This window comes from Ctenopharyngodon idella, chromosome 23 (genome assembly GCF_019924925.1).
Source record: "Ctenopharyngodon idella isolate HZGC_01 chromosome 23, HZGC01, whole genome shotgun sequence".
Lineage (NCBI taxonomy): Eukaryota > Metazoa > Chordata > Actinopteri > Cypriniformes > Xenocyprididae > Ctenopharyngodon > Ctenopharyngodon idella.
In genome coordinates this window covers 11,156,790-11,175,903 of record NC_067242.1, presented here as the reverse complement: position 1 = coordinate 11,175,903, position 19,114 = coordinate 11,156,790, and the positions used below count along the sequence as shown (strand labels likewise).

The window sequence follows — 19,114 nt, the reverse complement described above, 5'->3', positions numbered from 1 at the left end:
ATTAGTTGAACGGTTTAGTTTCTAAATACTAGTTCATTCATTTTTGCCACTGAAATGAAAACTTTAGATAATACAGAAGAATTTAATTGAGCTGTTTAGATTATGATGACTTGTTCAGTCATTTGTGGCACTTAAAGATTTTAGGTTTTACGGTGAGATGTAGTTGACCTGTTAATAATACAGTGGAATTTAGTTGAGCTGTTTAGATTATGATGTCTTTCGTGGCACTTAAAGAATTTAGGTCATGTGGCGACGGGAATCTCAAAATCAGCGCAATGACCTCATCGTCGCTAAAATAGCTAAGCAGGTTGTTCATCACCGTTCGTTTTTTGGACAGCCTACAACTTCTTTGAATATAAAGTAGCTTCTAAAGTGACTATATTAAAGTCCTGTATATTTAAAAAATAATAAGAGTATTAAATTAATTTCTCATCCACTTTCATCTCACTGATCCACAGTGCAAGAATAGATTTATTGAGGAGTGTGTTGAGATGACAGAATCTGGCGCTCGCAGTGAGCGTTATAAAAATCTCCTCTAATCTGCTTAGCTTCATTAGAAGAGATCGAGGAGGATTACAGTGAACTGCATGTATATGAACATAATTCCTAGCAATATTTAAGCGGCTCATAGATAAATACATCATCAGGGATGCACAAACAGCAACAAAATAGCAATTAATTAAATTCCCTTTATGGAAAATTGTCCGTTAGTTGCCAGGCTTATGAATTATGGCCAGGTTGTGGTAATTGGCTGGATCGATGGCAAAGGTTATGACAGCAAGCATATAAGGGAGCGTGGTGTTCATACATGCAAATGTAAATAGGAAAACATTTACGTCCATGTGCCTCAGCTTTCTTTCCTGTGTGACAACTAGCTCCGGTTCAAGTTTTAACAATCTCATAGTAATTATTATAGTGTTGCTTGCTTCTTATAGTTCCGATTTTTTCATGAAGGATTTGCAGGTGAAATCAAATTGAAGTGTGGTTTTGTCTCATGGGATTTATCTGATGTTCACCGTTTGCTGCCCACCTCAGTCCGCCGAAGTAAAAGCGATTTTACCTGCTAATTAACAAGACAAAAACAGAATAGAAGGAGAATATGATTAGAAATGCAAAAAAACGAACAGAGCTTATATCTGACCCTGTGGTAGGCTGGCAGGGTGGCTGAGGTGAGCACAGATTGGTGACGATGGAAAAGGTTCCTTTCCTCAATTACGCCTGTTCCATGGCGCTCAGCGTATAATCACACGGAAATAAGCCTGCGACATGACTTTAATTGAGGAAGTTAACAAGGTTAGCTACACTTTACCAATTTCACGCTGCACAAATCACTCCGCAGACCTTCAGAATTGATATCCATAAACCTTTTGCCCAAAAACAAGTGCAGGAGAATAAATTTAGGCAATCATGTCATTAATCTCCTGATAGAAATGGGAAACTGGCAGAAACTTCTTGTGCTCTCCAAGCTAAAGGAAGCATTATAACATAGCTTAACTGTTCCTCTGGAGTGGCACACCTGATGTACTCAATTTTCTTTTGCTGGGGAAAATTAAGGGCCCAATTTAATGTTCAAATTGCAGGTTCCCACACCTTTTGACCACTAGATTTACACTACCATTCAAAACTTTGCTAAATTTATTTGATCAAAAATATAGTAAAAACTGTCATATTGTGAAATATTGTTAAAATAACTTCTATTTTAGTATATTTTCAAATCTAATTTATTCCTGTGATATCAAAGCAGAATTTTTAGCATCATTACTCCGGTCTCCAGTGTCACATGATACTTCAGAAATCAGTCTAATATGCTGATTTGCTGCTCGAGAAACATTTTTCTTTAATTATCAATGTTGAAAACAGTTGTACTGCTTAATATTTTGTGGAAACCATGTTTTTTTCCAGAATTCCAGAAGTTGTTCCAAACCTGTATGAATTTCTTTCTTCTGCTGAACACAAAAAAGATATTATGAAGAATGTATGTGTTAAATATTTTTCATACTATGGAAGTCAATGTAGCCCATCAACTGTTTGGTTAACCATATTCTTCTTCTTCTTCAGAAGAAGAAAGAAATTCATACAGGTTTGGAACAACTTGAGGGTGAGTAGGCAACTGTAAATGTTGACAGAATATTCATTTTTGGGTGAACTATCCTTTTAATATTGCACCTAACAGTAATGTTTTTAATATAATTTCAATTTTTAATAATTTCACATTTAATCTCCAAATACATGTAGAAACAACATATAGACAGTATACTTTAAATATTTGTTTAATGGCATCTTTTCATGAATGAAGGCCAGTATAACCGATACCAATACTGCTACTGATCTCTATAAAACTGATTTTTCCCCCTCAATTTTAGCCATTAATTATAGCCATTCAACATTACAGTATAATTGAAAGCTATCAATTTTAACATTTATTAGGCTTTAAAATATATAAGTGAACTTAAAACCATCTTCACATAAACCCATTATAATAATTGTCACATTTATCTGTGCCCTTTAATATATCAGGACTCAACAACACTAAGGTTTTTTTTTCTATTGGCCCAGTCAGACCGGTTCAGAATTGTACCTGCCTTGCCAAAATGCACAAAAATGTATTGTTTTTGATGTTTTTGGCCCATGTAACCTTGTAAATAGTGCTTTAAGATTTTCAGATAGGTCTATCAGGTATACAGAAATTGAATAACGTCATCAAACACTTCACAGTCTTCACTGCATAAATTATAAATTAAATATAGCTTAATCCTTATTAAAGCTACAAAAGTTACTCAGTCAAGAGCAGTGAGTGATTTTATCTTTGTCTTTTGTTCTTTAATTAACATTAATTACAGACAGCAGCAAGTTTATTAGGCTGCTGTCACTTTAAGACCTGACACACATGACTCGAATCTGACACACATCCTATTTTCTCACAACTCTTTACGTTCTTTTAAGACTTTATTGAACTCATTTAAGAGGGTACTCGAAAAAACTGGCATTTTGGCATAATTTTGTGTGTTTTTGTCCATTCAAGCATGAAAGAGAACTCCAGTGCTATACTGGCGCGCTGTCTAAAGCGGTTTTCTGTGCGCATGAGTCTTTTGTGTGTCACACAGACAGGAGATCCACAGACAGTGCGGCAGTACCGCCAGCTAAAGAAATTAATGCTGCATTAATTGCATTAAATATCTTTAACACGTTAAAGTGGGAAAAAAAGTAATCGCAAAATTCACGCGTTAATTTTTCACACACACACACACACACATATACAGTATATATATATATATATATATATATATATATATATATATATATATACTGTATATGTGTGTGTGTGTGTGTGTGAGAACGTGTGTGTGTATATATACACATGTGTGCTTGGCACCTTCCTGCAGAGTGTGTCTGTAAACTCAGAGAGAGAATGAGCGAAAGACACCGCTCATTCAGAGAGAGAATGAGCGAAAGACACCGTAAGCAAGCACCTGTTAACTAAGCAAGCAAGATGTTTTATTTAAATCCTTTTTCAAGCTCCAGGCACAGATTTCCAGACCTGCTGAGCAACTCCAGGTGGCAAGGGGCGGCAGCCCGGGTGCGGCCCGTCTGGAGCTGTGGAGGTGGTCTTGGAGGTCAAAGTGAAGGCCAGGGGTACGGTGTCCAGTCGCAGCATTAGTGAAGGGGCTAATGAATGCTCGGCCATGCCTCATGCCTCGCTTCCTGTAGTGCTCCCTATTATTCAAAGCACTCTCCGTCTCTCCAGTGTCTGATCAGTCAGCGGAGCCGCATCCGTACTGTCACGACGCTGAGGGATGGCCACCCGTTCCCTAAATGCAAGCTTATGACTCACACGGATGTAACGGCCGTCATCCGTCTGCGCTCTGATTTGCTCTGATTGTCCACCGGGCTGCGCACCGGGCGTCGTTAACCCCTCTGTCACTCCGGAGAGAGTGATGAACTTGGCTGGGGGTAAACATTGCCCTTAAAGCATCTCCACACACATCCAATAGATATATGAATTTCAATTGGATTTCAAATGGTCTGGACCTTGAGAGGACTTTGGGTGACCTTTGTCAATGCACCACTGTAGGGGAGAGTGCTTATATATTCAACCCCCTCGAGCGCAGGGATCAAGGCTGAAGATTCACCTTCAAAATGACATCAGGGCCTTTGCGGATTCTTTTTTTTTTTTACTTTTCTGAATAGCTTATAGGTAATTTTTCTTCTGTTAATGCTAAAACTAGTGTCACTATTGTTGTTGCTTATACCTATTACTGTATTTTTCTGCACAAAACTTGTCACACTGTTATGGACATGAATGATACCTCAAATCATGAGGCTTATTGAGGAAAGACGTGCTATTACTTTTCTAAGCAATCAGTCTTACTGTTTTTACTCAGCAAAAGAGGTTAAAAAATCCCATAGACTTGCATTGAAAAAGGCCACAAGCCTCCGAATGTGAGGATGGGAGCATTTGACTCCTTGCAACACCTTAGTAGCCACCCAATAACAAGCCTAAAAACAGTGTTATTTTAGTATTATTTATATACTTTTATGGTATTTATTAACATTTTGTATTATCTAAATTTTTAGTTTTCATTTAAATTTTTACTTTACGTTTTAGTAATTTTAAGTGCTTTTAATATATTTTTTTTATTTCAGTTATAAATTTAGTACTCTAAAATCATGGAAATGTTAAATACATGAAATGTTTCTTTTAAGAATATGATTATTTATTGTATTATTTATACCTTTTCAAAATTGTATCACCTTTTTGGAATGTTACCAGATTTGATATTAGAAATGTAATTTTGATAAATATACAGTAGTTGTAAACATTTTCTTATTAAATTGTTAAAAATGCTGGCATATTAAGGTAGTGAACAAGTACAGCCATTTGAATAATGCTGGTCCATATGTTTATGTATGTTTTTTTTTTAATTATTTTATAATTTTATAAAGCGATGGCTTAATAATTAGTGACACATTGAGCTGACACATAGTGCTCATGCTGGTGATACTACCATCTACAACAGCCAAACAACTGCATAACAATGTGCTACAAACCTAGAAGCAAGTGCATAGCAGCATGCTAAACACACTCAGAACGCCATAGCAATTGTAGAGCAACACCCTGGCAACCACCCACATTACCCTAGCAACTGCATAGCAAAAGGCTAAAAACCAACTAGAACATCCTAGCAATCATATACTAATGCCCTGGCAACCACACATAACAACCTAGCATTGTTACGACCAGTATTGGGGAAAGTTACTTTTAAAAGTAATGCGTTACATTATTGCTTTACTCCCTAAAAAAGTAACTGAGTTACTTAGTTACTTTTTATGGAAAGTAATGCGTTACATTACTTTTGGGTTACTTTTTCTCACCTGGGCTGTGCTTGCTTGTTTGTTGTTTAATAACAACAAAAAAAGTTCTATATTTGGCAAATATTAAAGTCCTTTCACACCAAAAGTGAAATGAATAAGCCTCAGGCTGAAGGAAATGCATATTTACGCCTGTACAGTAGAGGGCGCAGCTCAAACAAACCTTTCAGCTGAGCTGTTCAATTTTATTTCTAAATCTAATCTAAAGTAATTTTTGCTCATTAGTATGGTTGAATTGGATCATTGAAGGTCAGCAGCAAAGATAAATGTGAAAACAAAGTAACTTGCGTAACTTATTTGAAATTACTTCGTTGTAAATTGAAAAAGTAATGCCTTACTTTAGTTACTTAAAAAGTAATCTGATTACGTAACTCAAGTTACTTGTTCACATATAGCTTTTTTGTTTGTTTGTTTGTTTGTTTGTTTTTTAATCGGCCAGATCAGTGTTTTATTAACTTGAGATATAAAAATATCCTCAGAGTAGGTCTTTGAGTTTATCACTGCTATCAAGCATTGCTGAAATGAAGTTAATAATTATAAATATATACCGGATATGGGAATAGTTTAGTGTGACCATATGTGCCATTTTCCCAGGACGCGTCCTGTCCAGGATTTCTAAGTTGCATAAAATGTCCCAGTTTTGTTTTTGTTTTCATATTTGCGGAAGATAATGACTGAAAAATAATTTGACCAACAGCGTGCATTATACATAATCGACCAATCATGGCTTGCGAGAAGGCTGGATCTGCAGAGAATGGTCAAAGCATTGCAAATACGACAACATTTTAATGCATTGCATGAAGACTGTCAATAAGAACAGTGGCTTACACAGACCTCCGTGTAGAAATCACGTTCCTAAATCGCGTTCCGGGGGCACATCGATATGAACACTTTCACGAGGCAAGGGCTCAAGCCATTTTAGGCAATTTAGAAATCCTGGACAGGACGCGTCCTGGGAAAATGGCACATATGGTCACCCTAGAATAGTTGATGACGGGCCGTTGAATTATTCGAAAAATAAAGATAGATGTCATTTTTATCTTACTGTTTGTTATTTAAATGTCCTTGTGGGTTTTAGTTAATTTGCTGTTGTAGGCTGTAAGTAACTTTGAACTAAATGAAATAATTTGGCGAAGTGATATGGAACTGTAATGCGGTCAAAATCTGCCTGGAACTACTTTAGCTGTGCATTTCCTGAAATAATTGAACACTTGTCAATCAATCAGAATCAAGCATTCAACAGTATAACTTTATATTAGTGATTTGTATGTTGACAGATAACTCGACGTTCATAAATACAAACTATGCCGTAGTATCGGAGCAAAGGCCTTCTCTCACCAGACCATCTGAGAGTCTGCTTTAATTGGTCGAAACCACAAGTGTCAAAGCAATTAAGATGACAGGTGAAACCGTGCAGCAGGCATGTACGTTTAACCTTACTCGTCCACTTTGACAGATCCTACGTTCTCCTGCTGTAAATGTTACCATGGTAGCCACACATTTGATTCTGTTTAGCTTTAAATACACCAAAAGAGAAAACGGGATTTCTGACTGATGGTTGCATCTTTTGAAAATTGTGTATACGGTTTGTGTCCTTGTTATCTGCATGGGCATTTTTATAGCTAGATTAGCTACAGCTGGATTAGGGAAATTGAACATGTAGAACGTGGTCTACACCTTTTGCTGAAATGACAGCTTTGAGTGATGTGTCAATCAAATGCATATGATCCTTCAGGCTGAGATCTGTGCGTACACACACACACACACACACACACACACAGAGCCATGCGGGTCTCTCACTCTTCATTTTTCAGTGTGCTGTGTTTGCAGCTGTTGGTTATCCCCCTGATCCCAGACAGACCCAGGCCGGGTGGTTTTGACAGTTCTGACGGCCGCTGTCCTAACCCTCAGTGCACAGAGTAATCTCACCTCACCTGGCGCACTCTTCCCACCTGTCCCCAGCCGAGCTGCATTGCTGACATCATTAAACTTGCATCCAGATGCCCGAGCAAACTGACACAGCTGCGTCTATCGGGCAAGACAGATTCAACACTGCATACTCATGTGTTCAGCCCAGCTTGTGCCTTGGATGGGAGTTAACATAATGTAAAATAAAGCACTAGAACACAATTCAGAGTAGAACAGATGGTTTTGTGACTTGTAATGACCTCATGATTTGATTTGATGTACTGTGATGATGGTTTTTCACTGTATTTTAGATGATTATATTGTGGGGAGTTTTAATTCAATTTCAGAAATTTCAATTCAACTAACGACTCAAATTATAATATAAAATTAGTTCATTAATTAATTTAAAAAAGTGCATTTCAGTAGCAATCTCATTTTTTTCACAAAATCAGTAAATATAAAATATTTTTATATTTCATGTTGACATTACTGTAGTATATTTTAATATTTGTATTAATTTTAAGTTTAGAATTTATGCTAAATTTATTTTTTTAGGATAGTACAGAAGAGAACAAAGGGAAGAGGAGGGAAAGATGTCAAATTGAATTTGCACATTATGAGTACTGCAATTAACCACTAGGCCAAGGCTCTGTTTAAAAAAAATCATCCATCCATCCATCCATTCATCTATCCAGTATATAATGCACTTTGTTCTTCCATCCATCCATCTGTCCATCCATCCATCCAGTTTATAATGTACTTTATCTATCCATTCATCCGTCATCCATCCATGCATCCATATATAATGCACTTTGCTCTTCCATCCATCCATCCATCCATCCATCCATCCATCCATCCAGTTTTTTATGTACTTTATCCATCCATCCATCCATCCATCCATATATAATGCATTTTGTTCTTCCATCCATCCATCCATCCATCCATATATAATGCATATAATGCATTCTTCCATCCATCCATCCATACAGTTTATAATGTATTTTATCCATCCATCCATCCATCCATCCATCCATATAGTTTATAATGTACTTCATCTATCCATCCATCCATCCATCCATATATAATGCATTTTGTTCTTCCATCCATCCATCATCCATCCATCCATCCATCCATCCATCCATCCAGTTTATTATGTACTCCATCCATCCATCCATCCATCCATCCAGTTTATAATGTACTTTATCCATCCATCCATCCATCCATCCATATATAATGCATTTTGTTCTTCCATCCATCCATCCATACAGTTTATAATGTACTTTATCTATCCATCCATCCATCCATCCATCCATATATAATGCATTCTTCCATCCATCCATCCATATAGTTTATAATGTACTTCATCTATCCATCCATCCATCCATCCATATATAATGCATTTTGTTCTTCCATCCATCCATCCATCCATCCATCCAGTTTATAATGTACTTCATCCATCCATCCATCCATCCATCTATCCAGTTTATAATGTACTTTATCCATCCATCCATCCATCCATCCATATATAATGCATTTTGTTCTTCAGTCCATCCATCAATACAGTTTATAATGTACTTTATCTATCCATCCATCCATCCATCCATCCATATATAACGCATATAATGCATTCTTCCATCCATCCATCCATACAGTTTATAATGTATTTTATCCATCCATCCATCCATATAGTTTATAATGTACTTTATCCATCCATCCATCCATCCTTATATAATGCATTTTGTTCTTCCATCCATCCATCCATCCATCCATCCAGTTTATAATGTACTTCATCCATCCATCCATCCAGTTTATAATGTACTTCATCCATCCATCCATCCATCCAGTTTATTATGTACTCCATCCATCCATCCATCCATCCATCCATCCATCCATCCATCCAGTTTATAATGTACTTTATCCATCCATCCATCCATCCATCCATATATAATGCATTTTGTTCTTCCATCCATCCATCCATACAGTTTATAATGTACTTTATCTATCCATCCATCCATCCATCCATATATAATGCATTCTTCCATCCATCCATCCATATAGTTTATAATGTACTTCATCTATCCATCCATCCATCCATCCATATATAATGCATTTTGTTCTTCCATCCATCCATCCATCCATCCATCCAGTTTATAATGTACTTCATCCATCCATCCATCCAGCCATCTATCCAGTTTATAATGTACTTTATCCATCCATCCATCCATCCATCCATCCATATATAATGCATTTTGTTCTTCAGTCCATCCATCAATACAGTTTATAATGTACTTTATCTATCCATCCATCCATCCATCCATATATAACGCATATAATGCATTCTTCCATCCATCCATCCATACAGTTTATAATGTATTTTATCCATCCATCCATCCATATAGTTTATAATGTACTTTATCCATCCATCCATTCATCCTTATATAATGCATTTTGTTCTTCCATCCATCCATCCATCCAGTTTATAATGTACTTCATCCATCCATCCATCCATCCAGTTTATAATGTACTCCATCCATCCATCCATCCATCCAGTTTATAATGTACTCCATCCATCCATCCATCCATCCATGACATTTGGTGGTCAAACCTCCACTACTACTTTGTTTCCACCATGACATAAAAAATAAAAAGCGACTTTTTATCTCACAATTCTGACTTTTTTCTCACAATTGTGAGTTTATATATCACAATTCTGACTTTTTTTTCTCAGAATCATGAGTTATAAAGTCAGAATTGTGAGATATATCGCAATTGCTTGTTATGTCCAATTGTGAGGGGGAAAAAGACTGACGTCAGAATTGTAAGATATAAAGTCAGAATTGCGTGATAAAAACTCGCAATTGCGAGAAAAAAATATAACAAGCAAATCTGATTTTATAACTCTCAATTGTGAGTTTAAATCTCGCAATTCTGAGAAAAAAAGTCAGAATTGTGAGTCGCAATTACCTTTTTTTTTTTTTTATTTAGTGGCGGAAACAAGCTTCCATACATTTGAGCTTGATTATTGTAAAATATTATTATAATGGTACATGCAATTATCTGACCATATATAAAGCCACAATATCAACTCTGACAACATAATGTTTAATTAGTTAAAAAATACTGTGTTTTTTCCATTTCCTGAAAAGTAGCGGTTTTGGACATACAGGTTTCCACCCGACAGCAACGACATGCACTACCCGGTATGCCACAGTGCCGGCCTTTTTGTTAATCTTTCTTGACATTTCCTAAACATTAGATTTTATAGCTAGCTGTTGGCTCACTATGTGCATTTTTTTCTACTCTTGATGCTTTCAGTGCTGCATTCAGCAGGGATTTTTAAATCCTTTGTTGTATTCCTCAAACAACCCCTGATTAAAAGAAGATAACATTTGCCGCAACCCCAAGATTATGAACAGAATTATTAGTTTCTTCAAGAAAAAGTGAAGAGCTGAATTTATGGCGACAACTAATTCATAAAGGTAAGCAGTCATTAAAATGGCAAATCCTGGGAGGCCCAGGTTTTTATTGAATTGTGCTTTTCCATTGTGGGTTCATTTTAGTTGAGATATAATGAAAACAATGAATTGGGAGATTAGCTTACTGCACATTCCAGAACCCCATAATATTCTCATCATGGAAAACATTCAAACGCTAGATTATTACTCAAGTAAAACGATAAGGTAGGAAGCAGAGAGAGAAGGAAAAATAAATCAGCTCGTAGTCGTCCGCTAATCAACAGCTCCTTTCATTTAAACGCACTGGATTATTTTTTGGGAGGGTAATAAAAAATACGAGAAGCAAAGAAAGGAAAAATTGTGTATGCATTTGATTGCGTTACAGCTCAGAAAAGCCCCAGCACTGTATCTAATGCACTGCACTGCTAGGCAGTCTTTTCCTGAGCGCCGCTCTCAAAGCCCAGCTGAATTGCTGTGACCTAGAGCAATTCTTGAACAAATAAGATTGCCTTCGTGTGTGCATTATTTTCTGTTGACATTTGCTAAGCGCTTGGGCTGCTGGCCAGGGGAGACGGATGAGGGTCTAAAATGTGTCTGGATGTGCCGTGTCTTTAATGTTACCTTGGGAGGAGAAAAAAGACAATGGTATTCCTGTCCACAGCCATAGCGCAGAGCCCCGGCGTGTCAGAGGAGGGAATAGGTTATTTTATTCTCACTCTTTCTCGTTTTCACCCTCTTTTTCCACCCCCCCGAGCTACGGTTTTTGAAAAGAGAGACAAAAACGCTCAGCAATCAACTGAAGGTGCCCCTCTCACAGATTCTCATTTTGATCTGTTGGGTCTCATCTTTATGAATGTGTTTATACGTTTTGACCTGCCGTGGAACAGCTGTTTTCTGGGCCATGTGTGTCAGCTTATCATTTTTTTTAGCATTTTATTTTTCCCCCTGAAGTCCACTTATAACATTAGTCAAGGTTTTTCGCACCAAAACATCTTCATTTGGTTTTGCACAACCATTTTCCACCTTCTCTCTGACCCTTAGAAATAAACAAGCTGGTTTTTGTTGCTGTACCGTGCAGGCTTCTATATACAAATGACCTCTGTTATGATTGGCTAATCGCAGCGTACTGGCGTATTTCACACTGTTGCTCATTAGGGCAAGCCAAGTTGCAGAATAGTGAATAGGTGTTGATTTATACATCAACACGGCTGTGATGTCATAACTAGAGGTCGACCAATAATGGTTTTTCAGTGAGAACGGAATATCTGAAGGCCAATATAATGCATATATATTCATACTTTAATGAAATGTAGACAACATTAGAATTGGACGTTTAGAGACATGGACTAAAAGCCACAAAACTCCAATTTCACAAGACCTTCAAAGAAATTAATATTATTTTATTCTGGTATATACTTCTTTTATTTGAGATGCATTAAATTGGCCAAAAGTGACAGTAATGACATTGTTAAAAAACTATTTCAAATAAGTGCTGTTCTTTTTAACTTTTTATTCATCAAAGAATCCTGAAAAGAAATGTATCATGGTTTCCACTAAAATATTAGACAGCACAACTTTTTTTATTATTATTATTTAAGCAGCACAACTGTTTTCACATTACTGTAAAACCCAATAAGTTAACTCAACTCAAACCATTTGAGTAGATTGCTTTAAACCATTTAAAGGGATAATTCACCCAAAAATAAAAATTCTGTGATTAATTACTCACCCTCATGTCGTTCCACACCTGTAAGACCTTCGTTCATCTTCGGAACACAAATTAAGATATTTTTGATGAAATCCGAGGGTATCTGATCCACACATAGGCAGCAACGTCATTGCACCTTTTGATGTCCAGAAAGGTAGTTAAAAACATAGTTAAAATACTCAATGTGACTACAGTGGTTCAACCTTAATGATATGAAGCGATAAGAAAACTTTTTGTGCACAAAAACAAAACAAAAATAACTTTATTCAACAATTTGAACCGTTGTCATACATAGTGAACTCAGTGCAGGCTTCCTTGTTTACGTCCGAATGCTGGCTCATTATTGGCCGGATCCTGTGTCAGCATCACATGCATGCGTCGTGCTGCTCAAGTGTTCAGCTTCGGCCAATACTGAGTTGGCGTTCGGACATAAACAAGGAAGCCTGCACTGAGTTCACTACGTATATCACCGGTTTAAATTGTTGAATAAAGTCATTATTTTTGTTTTGTTTTTGTGCACAAAAAGTTTTCTCGTTGCTTCATAACATTAAAGGATTAGTTCACTTTCATATAAAATTTTCCTGATAATTTACTCACCCCCATGTCTTTCTTTCTTCAATCGAAAAGAAATTAAGGTTTTTGATGAAAACATTCCAGAAAATGTAACTGGCACTGCGTTCGTTCCGTTAGTAGAATAGGGAAGGCGTAGGACATACAGCGTAAGCTTTTTGAAGAATACGAAAGTATGGTTTTGGCGGAAGCACTTGGAAGGCAATCATTTGTTTAAATAAAGCAAATACATTTACATTTTTTTCGAAAATGACCGATCGTTTCGCTAGATAAGACCCTTATTCCTCGTCTGGTATCGTTTAAGCCCTTTGAAGCTGCACTGAAAGTATAATTTTGACCTTCAACCGTTTGGAGGCCGTTGAAGTCCATTATAAGGAGAATAATCCTGAAATGTTTTCATCAGAAACCTTTATTTCTTTTCGACTGAAGAAAGAAAGACATGGACATCTTGGATGACATGGGGGTGAGTAAATTATCAGGAAAATTTTATATGAAAGTGAACTAATCCTTTAAGGTTAAAACACTGTAGTCACGTTGACTATTTTAACCACGCTTTCAACTACCTTTCTGGACGTCAAAAGGTGCAGTGATGTTGCTGCCTATGTGTGGATCAGATACCCTTAGATTTCATCAAAAATATCTTAATTTGTGTTCCAAAGATGAACGAAGGTCTTACGGGTGTGGAACGGCATGAGGGTGAGTAATTAATGACAGAAATTTCATTTTTGGGTGAACTAACTCTTTAAGTTGAATAACAAATACATATGAGTATTGTGAACTTATATATATTGAGTCATATTCACTCATAATTTAGTGTTGCTTTAGTCAATGATTTACACCGTGTCTACACCGGACACGAGTGGTGCGATGCCTCAAAAGATAATAGAACCCATTATAATCAGTGATATTGTCTACACTGGATGCGGCGTGACAAACTCCCGACAGTAAACCGATTCCCCGTTCTGTTTATGACACAGTCCAAGTGCTTTGCAATGGTCGGTTTGTTGCATTCGTTGTAGACAGCTTTTAGCTGTTGTGGCGCGGCGCGATGCGATGCGAAAAAAGCCGCGTCTGGTGTAGACACAGTGTTAGAGTATAGCTAACAAGAAGATTATAAGTTCATTCCATTAATTCAAACTAACTGTTTTGAGTTCATTTAATAAATCTAATCAAGTCTACACAACTATATAGCTACTCAAATGGTTTTAGGAAACTAATTGCCGTAAATTAATAAAGTTGCATAAGACAAGGGAAAAACATTAGTATAAGAAAAGGATGAAATTATTAACAGTATTTATTGAAAAATCATTTATTTCACAAAAGGTTCTTAGGCATAAAACAGAAGTGTGCTTTTCAATATTGCTTATAATAAGAAATATTTCTTGAGCAGCAAATCAGCATATTAGAATGGTTTCTGAAGGATCATGTGACACTGAAGACCGGAGTATTGATGCTGAAAATGACATTTTAAAATATATGAAAATATAAAGCAGTTGCTATAGTTAACAAAAACATGGTTGCTATAGTTAAAATGAAAAGTTAAAATTAAAATTGGTTGCTATGTGTTAAATTACACACATTCTAAAAGTTATTACATTTTGATGTTGATTTTAATCAGCAGAATAAATGTCATTTGGTTTCTTTTTTTGGATGATATTTCAACCCTAGTCATATCACTACCATTTATTTGTTTCAATAATTAGTCTGGATTGACTGCGAAGGAAATGGTTGATTTTGAACTTTAGAGTATAATATACATAACATAGAACTATTTTTTTTTTTTTTTTTTTGAAGAGCAAGAAAAATCTGTTTTCCATGATACATGATCTTTAACACATTTACGCTAATGTATTCATTGTACAGGAAGCTGAATATGAACCACTGCACCGTTTCATGTTCTACATGCATATTTTGTAAGATACACACAGCGATGATCATAACAGATGATATATCACTGATTTGGAAGAGTGCCTTTTCCTTCACAATAACCAGAGAGGAACGCCAGCGAGAGAAATATTTATGCGAGCGTGGCTTTATGTCTTCCCGCAGCTGCTCGGTGTCCCCTCTCTGTATTAATCATCTCCACGCAGATCAGAAGTGCGATAGGCCCGGCATCCTCCGAGATTAGCCTTCATCTCACCGTCAAAGCCCACTCCAGACCCTCTCCCAGGCAAAGACTCCTGCAATATCCCTAATCCTTTAGGCTAAGGATAATTTATGATCAAATAAAGAAAAGCAGGTCAAAACTAATGTCACATTATGATCAGCCAGTCTGGTTTATAAAAGCGGGACTGGGACGGCAGCGCTGTGTGGTCCTCTGTGGCGTCGGTACCTGGCCGCTGCACTACAGTAATTACCCCACTGTCACCCCGGTAAGTGGTATTAATGGCAGCCTTGTGCACTCTAGTCCGCGCTGAGCTTAGAGAATTGTGAGACGGGATTATTATGGGCATCCAGCTGCGTGTGAATCTAAACGTGCAGGTGTTACTTGAGTGTTTGTGCTGCTTTTATGGTGTGTTTTGTGCACTTTTTGTGTCACAAGTTGTGCGTTTCACATCGAAGACGACGGGGAGTCTTTTTTTCCCCTCTTGTTTCCGCGTCTCCTTTCCTGCCTCGATTTGCTCTGTTCCCGGTGTGCGTCCCCCCTTCCCCCTTCTGCTCATTGTAAAGGAAAAGCACTCTTCCAAATTACTGATACATCATCTGAAGTCATTAGTGTGGTGAATTTTTAAACAGCTGTGTGTTTGTAAAATGCGAAATAATGATTGTGAGCTACAGTAGCAGCCCTCCCTCCTTTCCCAGCAGCCCCAGTCGGCTGCCTCCTGTCACACGCCATTCACATCCAGGGGCCAAACGTACCACATCTATTCTGATTGGGCATGAATATTTAATTGGGCGGCTCCAAATTATCCTATTTGTCATTCAAAACTGGTGTGTCATCAATATGGCGTCTTTGAGATGTAGTTGCTGGGAGAAAAGTCCTCCGGCACAAAAGCTCGGGATTGATTTCCTCTGGGTGCCGTAGAGTGTTTGTAATTGGCTGGAATGTGCCGTTCCAGTGGGGCGACAACACAAAGTTCTGCTCAGAGTCTCTGTTCTTACTGTAAATAACTTTGCTTTGCATTGCATGTGAGGTAATTCAAGCATAATCTTATTTTCTTACAGATGTTTGAAGTGCGCAGATGCACCGTGTCAGAAAAGCTGCCCGACTAATCTGAACATAAAGGCCTTCATTACTAGTATTGCAAACAAGGTATGTTGCCTATCTACAAATTGTGCAAATCTTATTCTTCTGATAAAAAGGTTTAATTTTGTAGTGTTTTATCAAAATGTTGCTTATCAAAACTTGCTCTACCTCTGAAACAACTTTCCTTCACAGACCAGGCCATATGTGCTGTTAAAAACTTGCAGATTTTACTCCATTTTTGTATGAAATGCCGACTGCCAACAGTCCACTTCCCAAAGGATATGTTTTGAATGGCGTTTTGAATGTTAATTTTAATTTGAACAAGACATTTTTTGACACGCTAGTTTCTTCCCATTTTGGCTTCACAGGAATTGTGGGTGAACATATCAAAAACAGCCAATAGCTTTTAGTTTTTTACATTAATTAATTTATTTTAAAATGACCAACAGGCTTTAGTTTTTATTATTAATATGTATATATTTTTATTTTAAATAGTAATAGCTTTTAGGTTATTTATTTTGTTAATAGCCAATATTTATTTTTTTAATTAAAGCTGCAGTCCGTAACTTTTTTTAAAAGGTTAAAAATGATCCAAAATCAATTTTTGAGCAAGTACATAGCCAGCCAGTGTTCAAAACTATCTCCTTACCTTAGCCCAATTCACAACAGTAAGCTTGTAATAATGTGTTCTAATCCGAGTGGTACTGGTAGGTTTCTGCGGGAAATTCGAGCATGCCGCCGTTCGTCTTTGCGTCATTATGTCACGTCTGTTTACATAAAGGAGTCGTCCCAGCTAATAGGCTATATCATGTGAGGATGCTGTAGGTGACGGATCATTTATAGCCTTTTCTCACAGCAGCTGGAATAATTTAACTAATCATTTTGATGGCGGATTGTATGGTATGACAAATTAACATTAAAGATTAGACTGTACAGAAATTGAAATCTACAAGTAATGCTAATACACACTAAATACACGTAGTCACGCAATGCTGATGTTAACATTAACAATTTGAGCACAAAGTATAATTTAATCACCATTAGTAGCGTGATTTATTGTATTGCTTTTTTTTTCTCAGTTGGTCAGAACAAAAGTGGCAGACATGTTACTTACTTGTTCAGATGACATTTTCCAGTGAAAATTCTTATTTTGGTCATACTTCCAAGACTACAATCTGTGATTCCGAAGTACAGTATCCACCGGTGCAGTGACTGACAGCCACACGTTCTCCTCAAAACATTAGATTCATCTGCGCTGAGGAGCTCCTGTAAAAATGATAATTCTGCAAATAACTGCAATTGCAGGTTTCAAACAGAGATGGCGACAAAGAGGCAAAACTTACGGACTGCAGCTTTAAATATTTATTTATTTATTTATTTTTTTAAATAACAATAGACTTTAGATTTCTTTTATTTATTTATTTATATTTTCAATATAGTCAGTAGCCTTTAGTTAACATTATATTGTCTAGCAAAAACACGTTTAGCTACTTTCTATTGCTAGTCGATCGCAGGTCACTTTAGGAATGGAAGACAGTGTCATTTTCAAGAGCATTTTATTGGGCAGAAATTCCTATTATACCTCTGCACACAGGATGAGTCATCTGTATTTTCGGTCCATTTTCCAGGAATAGAAAGAGTATTTTAAATGCATATATCTACAAAAAGCTAAAATGTTATAGGAGTGCACTCATATAGATGGCCTTAAAGCTAACAGACATAGGCTAAAAGCCACAAAACTTTTATTTTCATTTCATCTTTTAGCTTCTAAAAGCCAGATATAGCAAGCCAGCGAGATCAGGGATACATCAGCCCAATAACAAACAGCAAAACAAACAGAAAGGGCTATTATCTAACTCATCACATTTCATATATTTCCCTTACGTTGTACAACAGGTTCCTAATATAAGATATGTAACTTTCATATCAAATATATTTCTGTAGAGAAAGCCATTTTTATTATGGTATTAATGTTTACATTTCATATGGTATGAATATGAAATGTCATATTTTTCATACTGCGTTTTTTTTCCCCCATCTGTAGTGTGCTCTTGGGTTGATTAGATTTTTTTCAAACTGACTCCTGGGATTTCAAATGTTACTACATAAGTCACAACTTATATATGCATGTCTTATTTTATCTCACAAGTTCATTATGTAGCTTGTTTAGGTAAAGAAACTCATTATATCCCTATTTTTTTGTATAAGCTTATGTTTTTACAGTGCATCTCAACTGATTTTCCTTGAGGATCAAGATTTAACACAGCCAACGGTCAACCTGAACAGTCTTGTATAAGAGTTATTGTTGTAGTGAATGCAGCCTTCATAAAATCTTGACTGTAGGGTTGGGTATCGTTTGAATTTTAGCAATTCTGATTTTGATTCTGCTTATTGATTCCGATCAGCAGCAGCCTAAAGAACACTAACATTTTCCTATGGTTTTAACAAAAATACCACAGCAAAAACAACTTGACTAACTAATATAAATTTCAAACATTATTGAAGACAAGTAAACTGTAGTAGTATATTGCTGTGAATTAGGTTCAGGGCCAGATTTACTAAACAGGGCAAATGAGCTTGAGCACGCAATTCCAAAAAAGTGCCGATGAGAGTGGAAAGTTCTGTGCGTGATCTACTGACGACATGCAAATTAAAGAACACAGACGCAGCCGGATCATAATGACCAACGTTCTACCAAGAGCAGCACAAATTATCGTCTGGTTTAAAGGATTAGTTCATTAATTACTCACCCTCATGTCGTTCCAGACCTTCGTTCATCTTCGGAACACAAATTAAGGCATTTTGATGAAATCCAAGAGGTTTTTTTACCCTCTATTGAAAGCAACAAAATTACCACATTCAATGTCCAGAACATCATTAAAATAGTTGAGCGATGAGAATACATTTGTGCGCCAA

The 19,114-nt window shown here is 36.7% G+C and overlaps 1 protein-coding gene across 8 annotated transcripts in view; it reads left to right on the top strand.

Moving 5' to 3' along the window:
- dpyda.1 (dihydropyrimidine dehydrogenase a, tandem duplicate 1) overlaps window positions 1-19,114 on the top strand; it is a 242,322-nt gene that overhangs the window by 70,314 nt on the left and 152,894 nt on the right. For 7 of the 8 annotated variants that reach the window (XR_007927805.1, XR_007927806.1, XM_051881563.1 and 4 more), the window contains one exon: window positions 16,177-16,264. Coding sequence is in view for 5 of the 8 variants with exons in the window: in XM_051881563.1 (XP_051737523.1) it covers window positions 16,177-16,264 (88 nt within the window). In the remaining 3 variants the exon portion in view is untranslated. Of the gene's footprint in view, window positions 1-9,724; window positions 10,479-10,593; window positions 10,758-16,176; window positions 16,265-19,114 lie in introns of those variants that run through there. The other variant, XM_051881566.1, reaches the window with a different exon arrangement.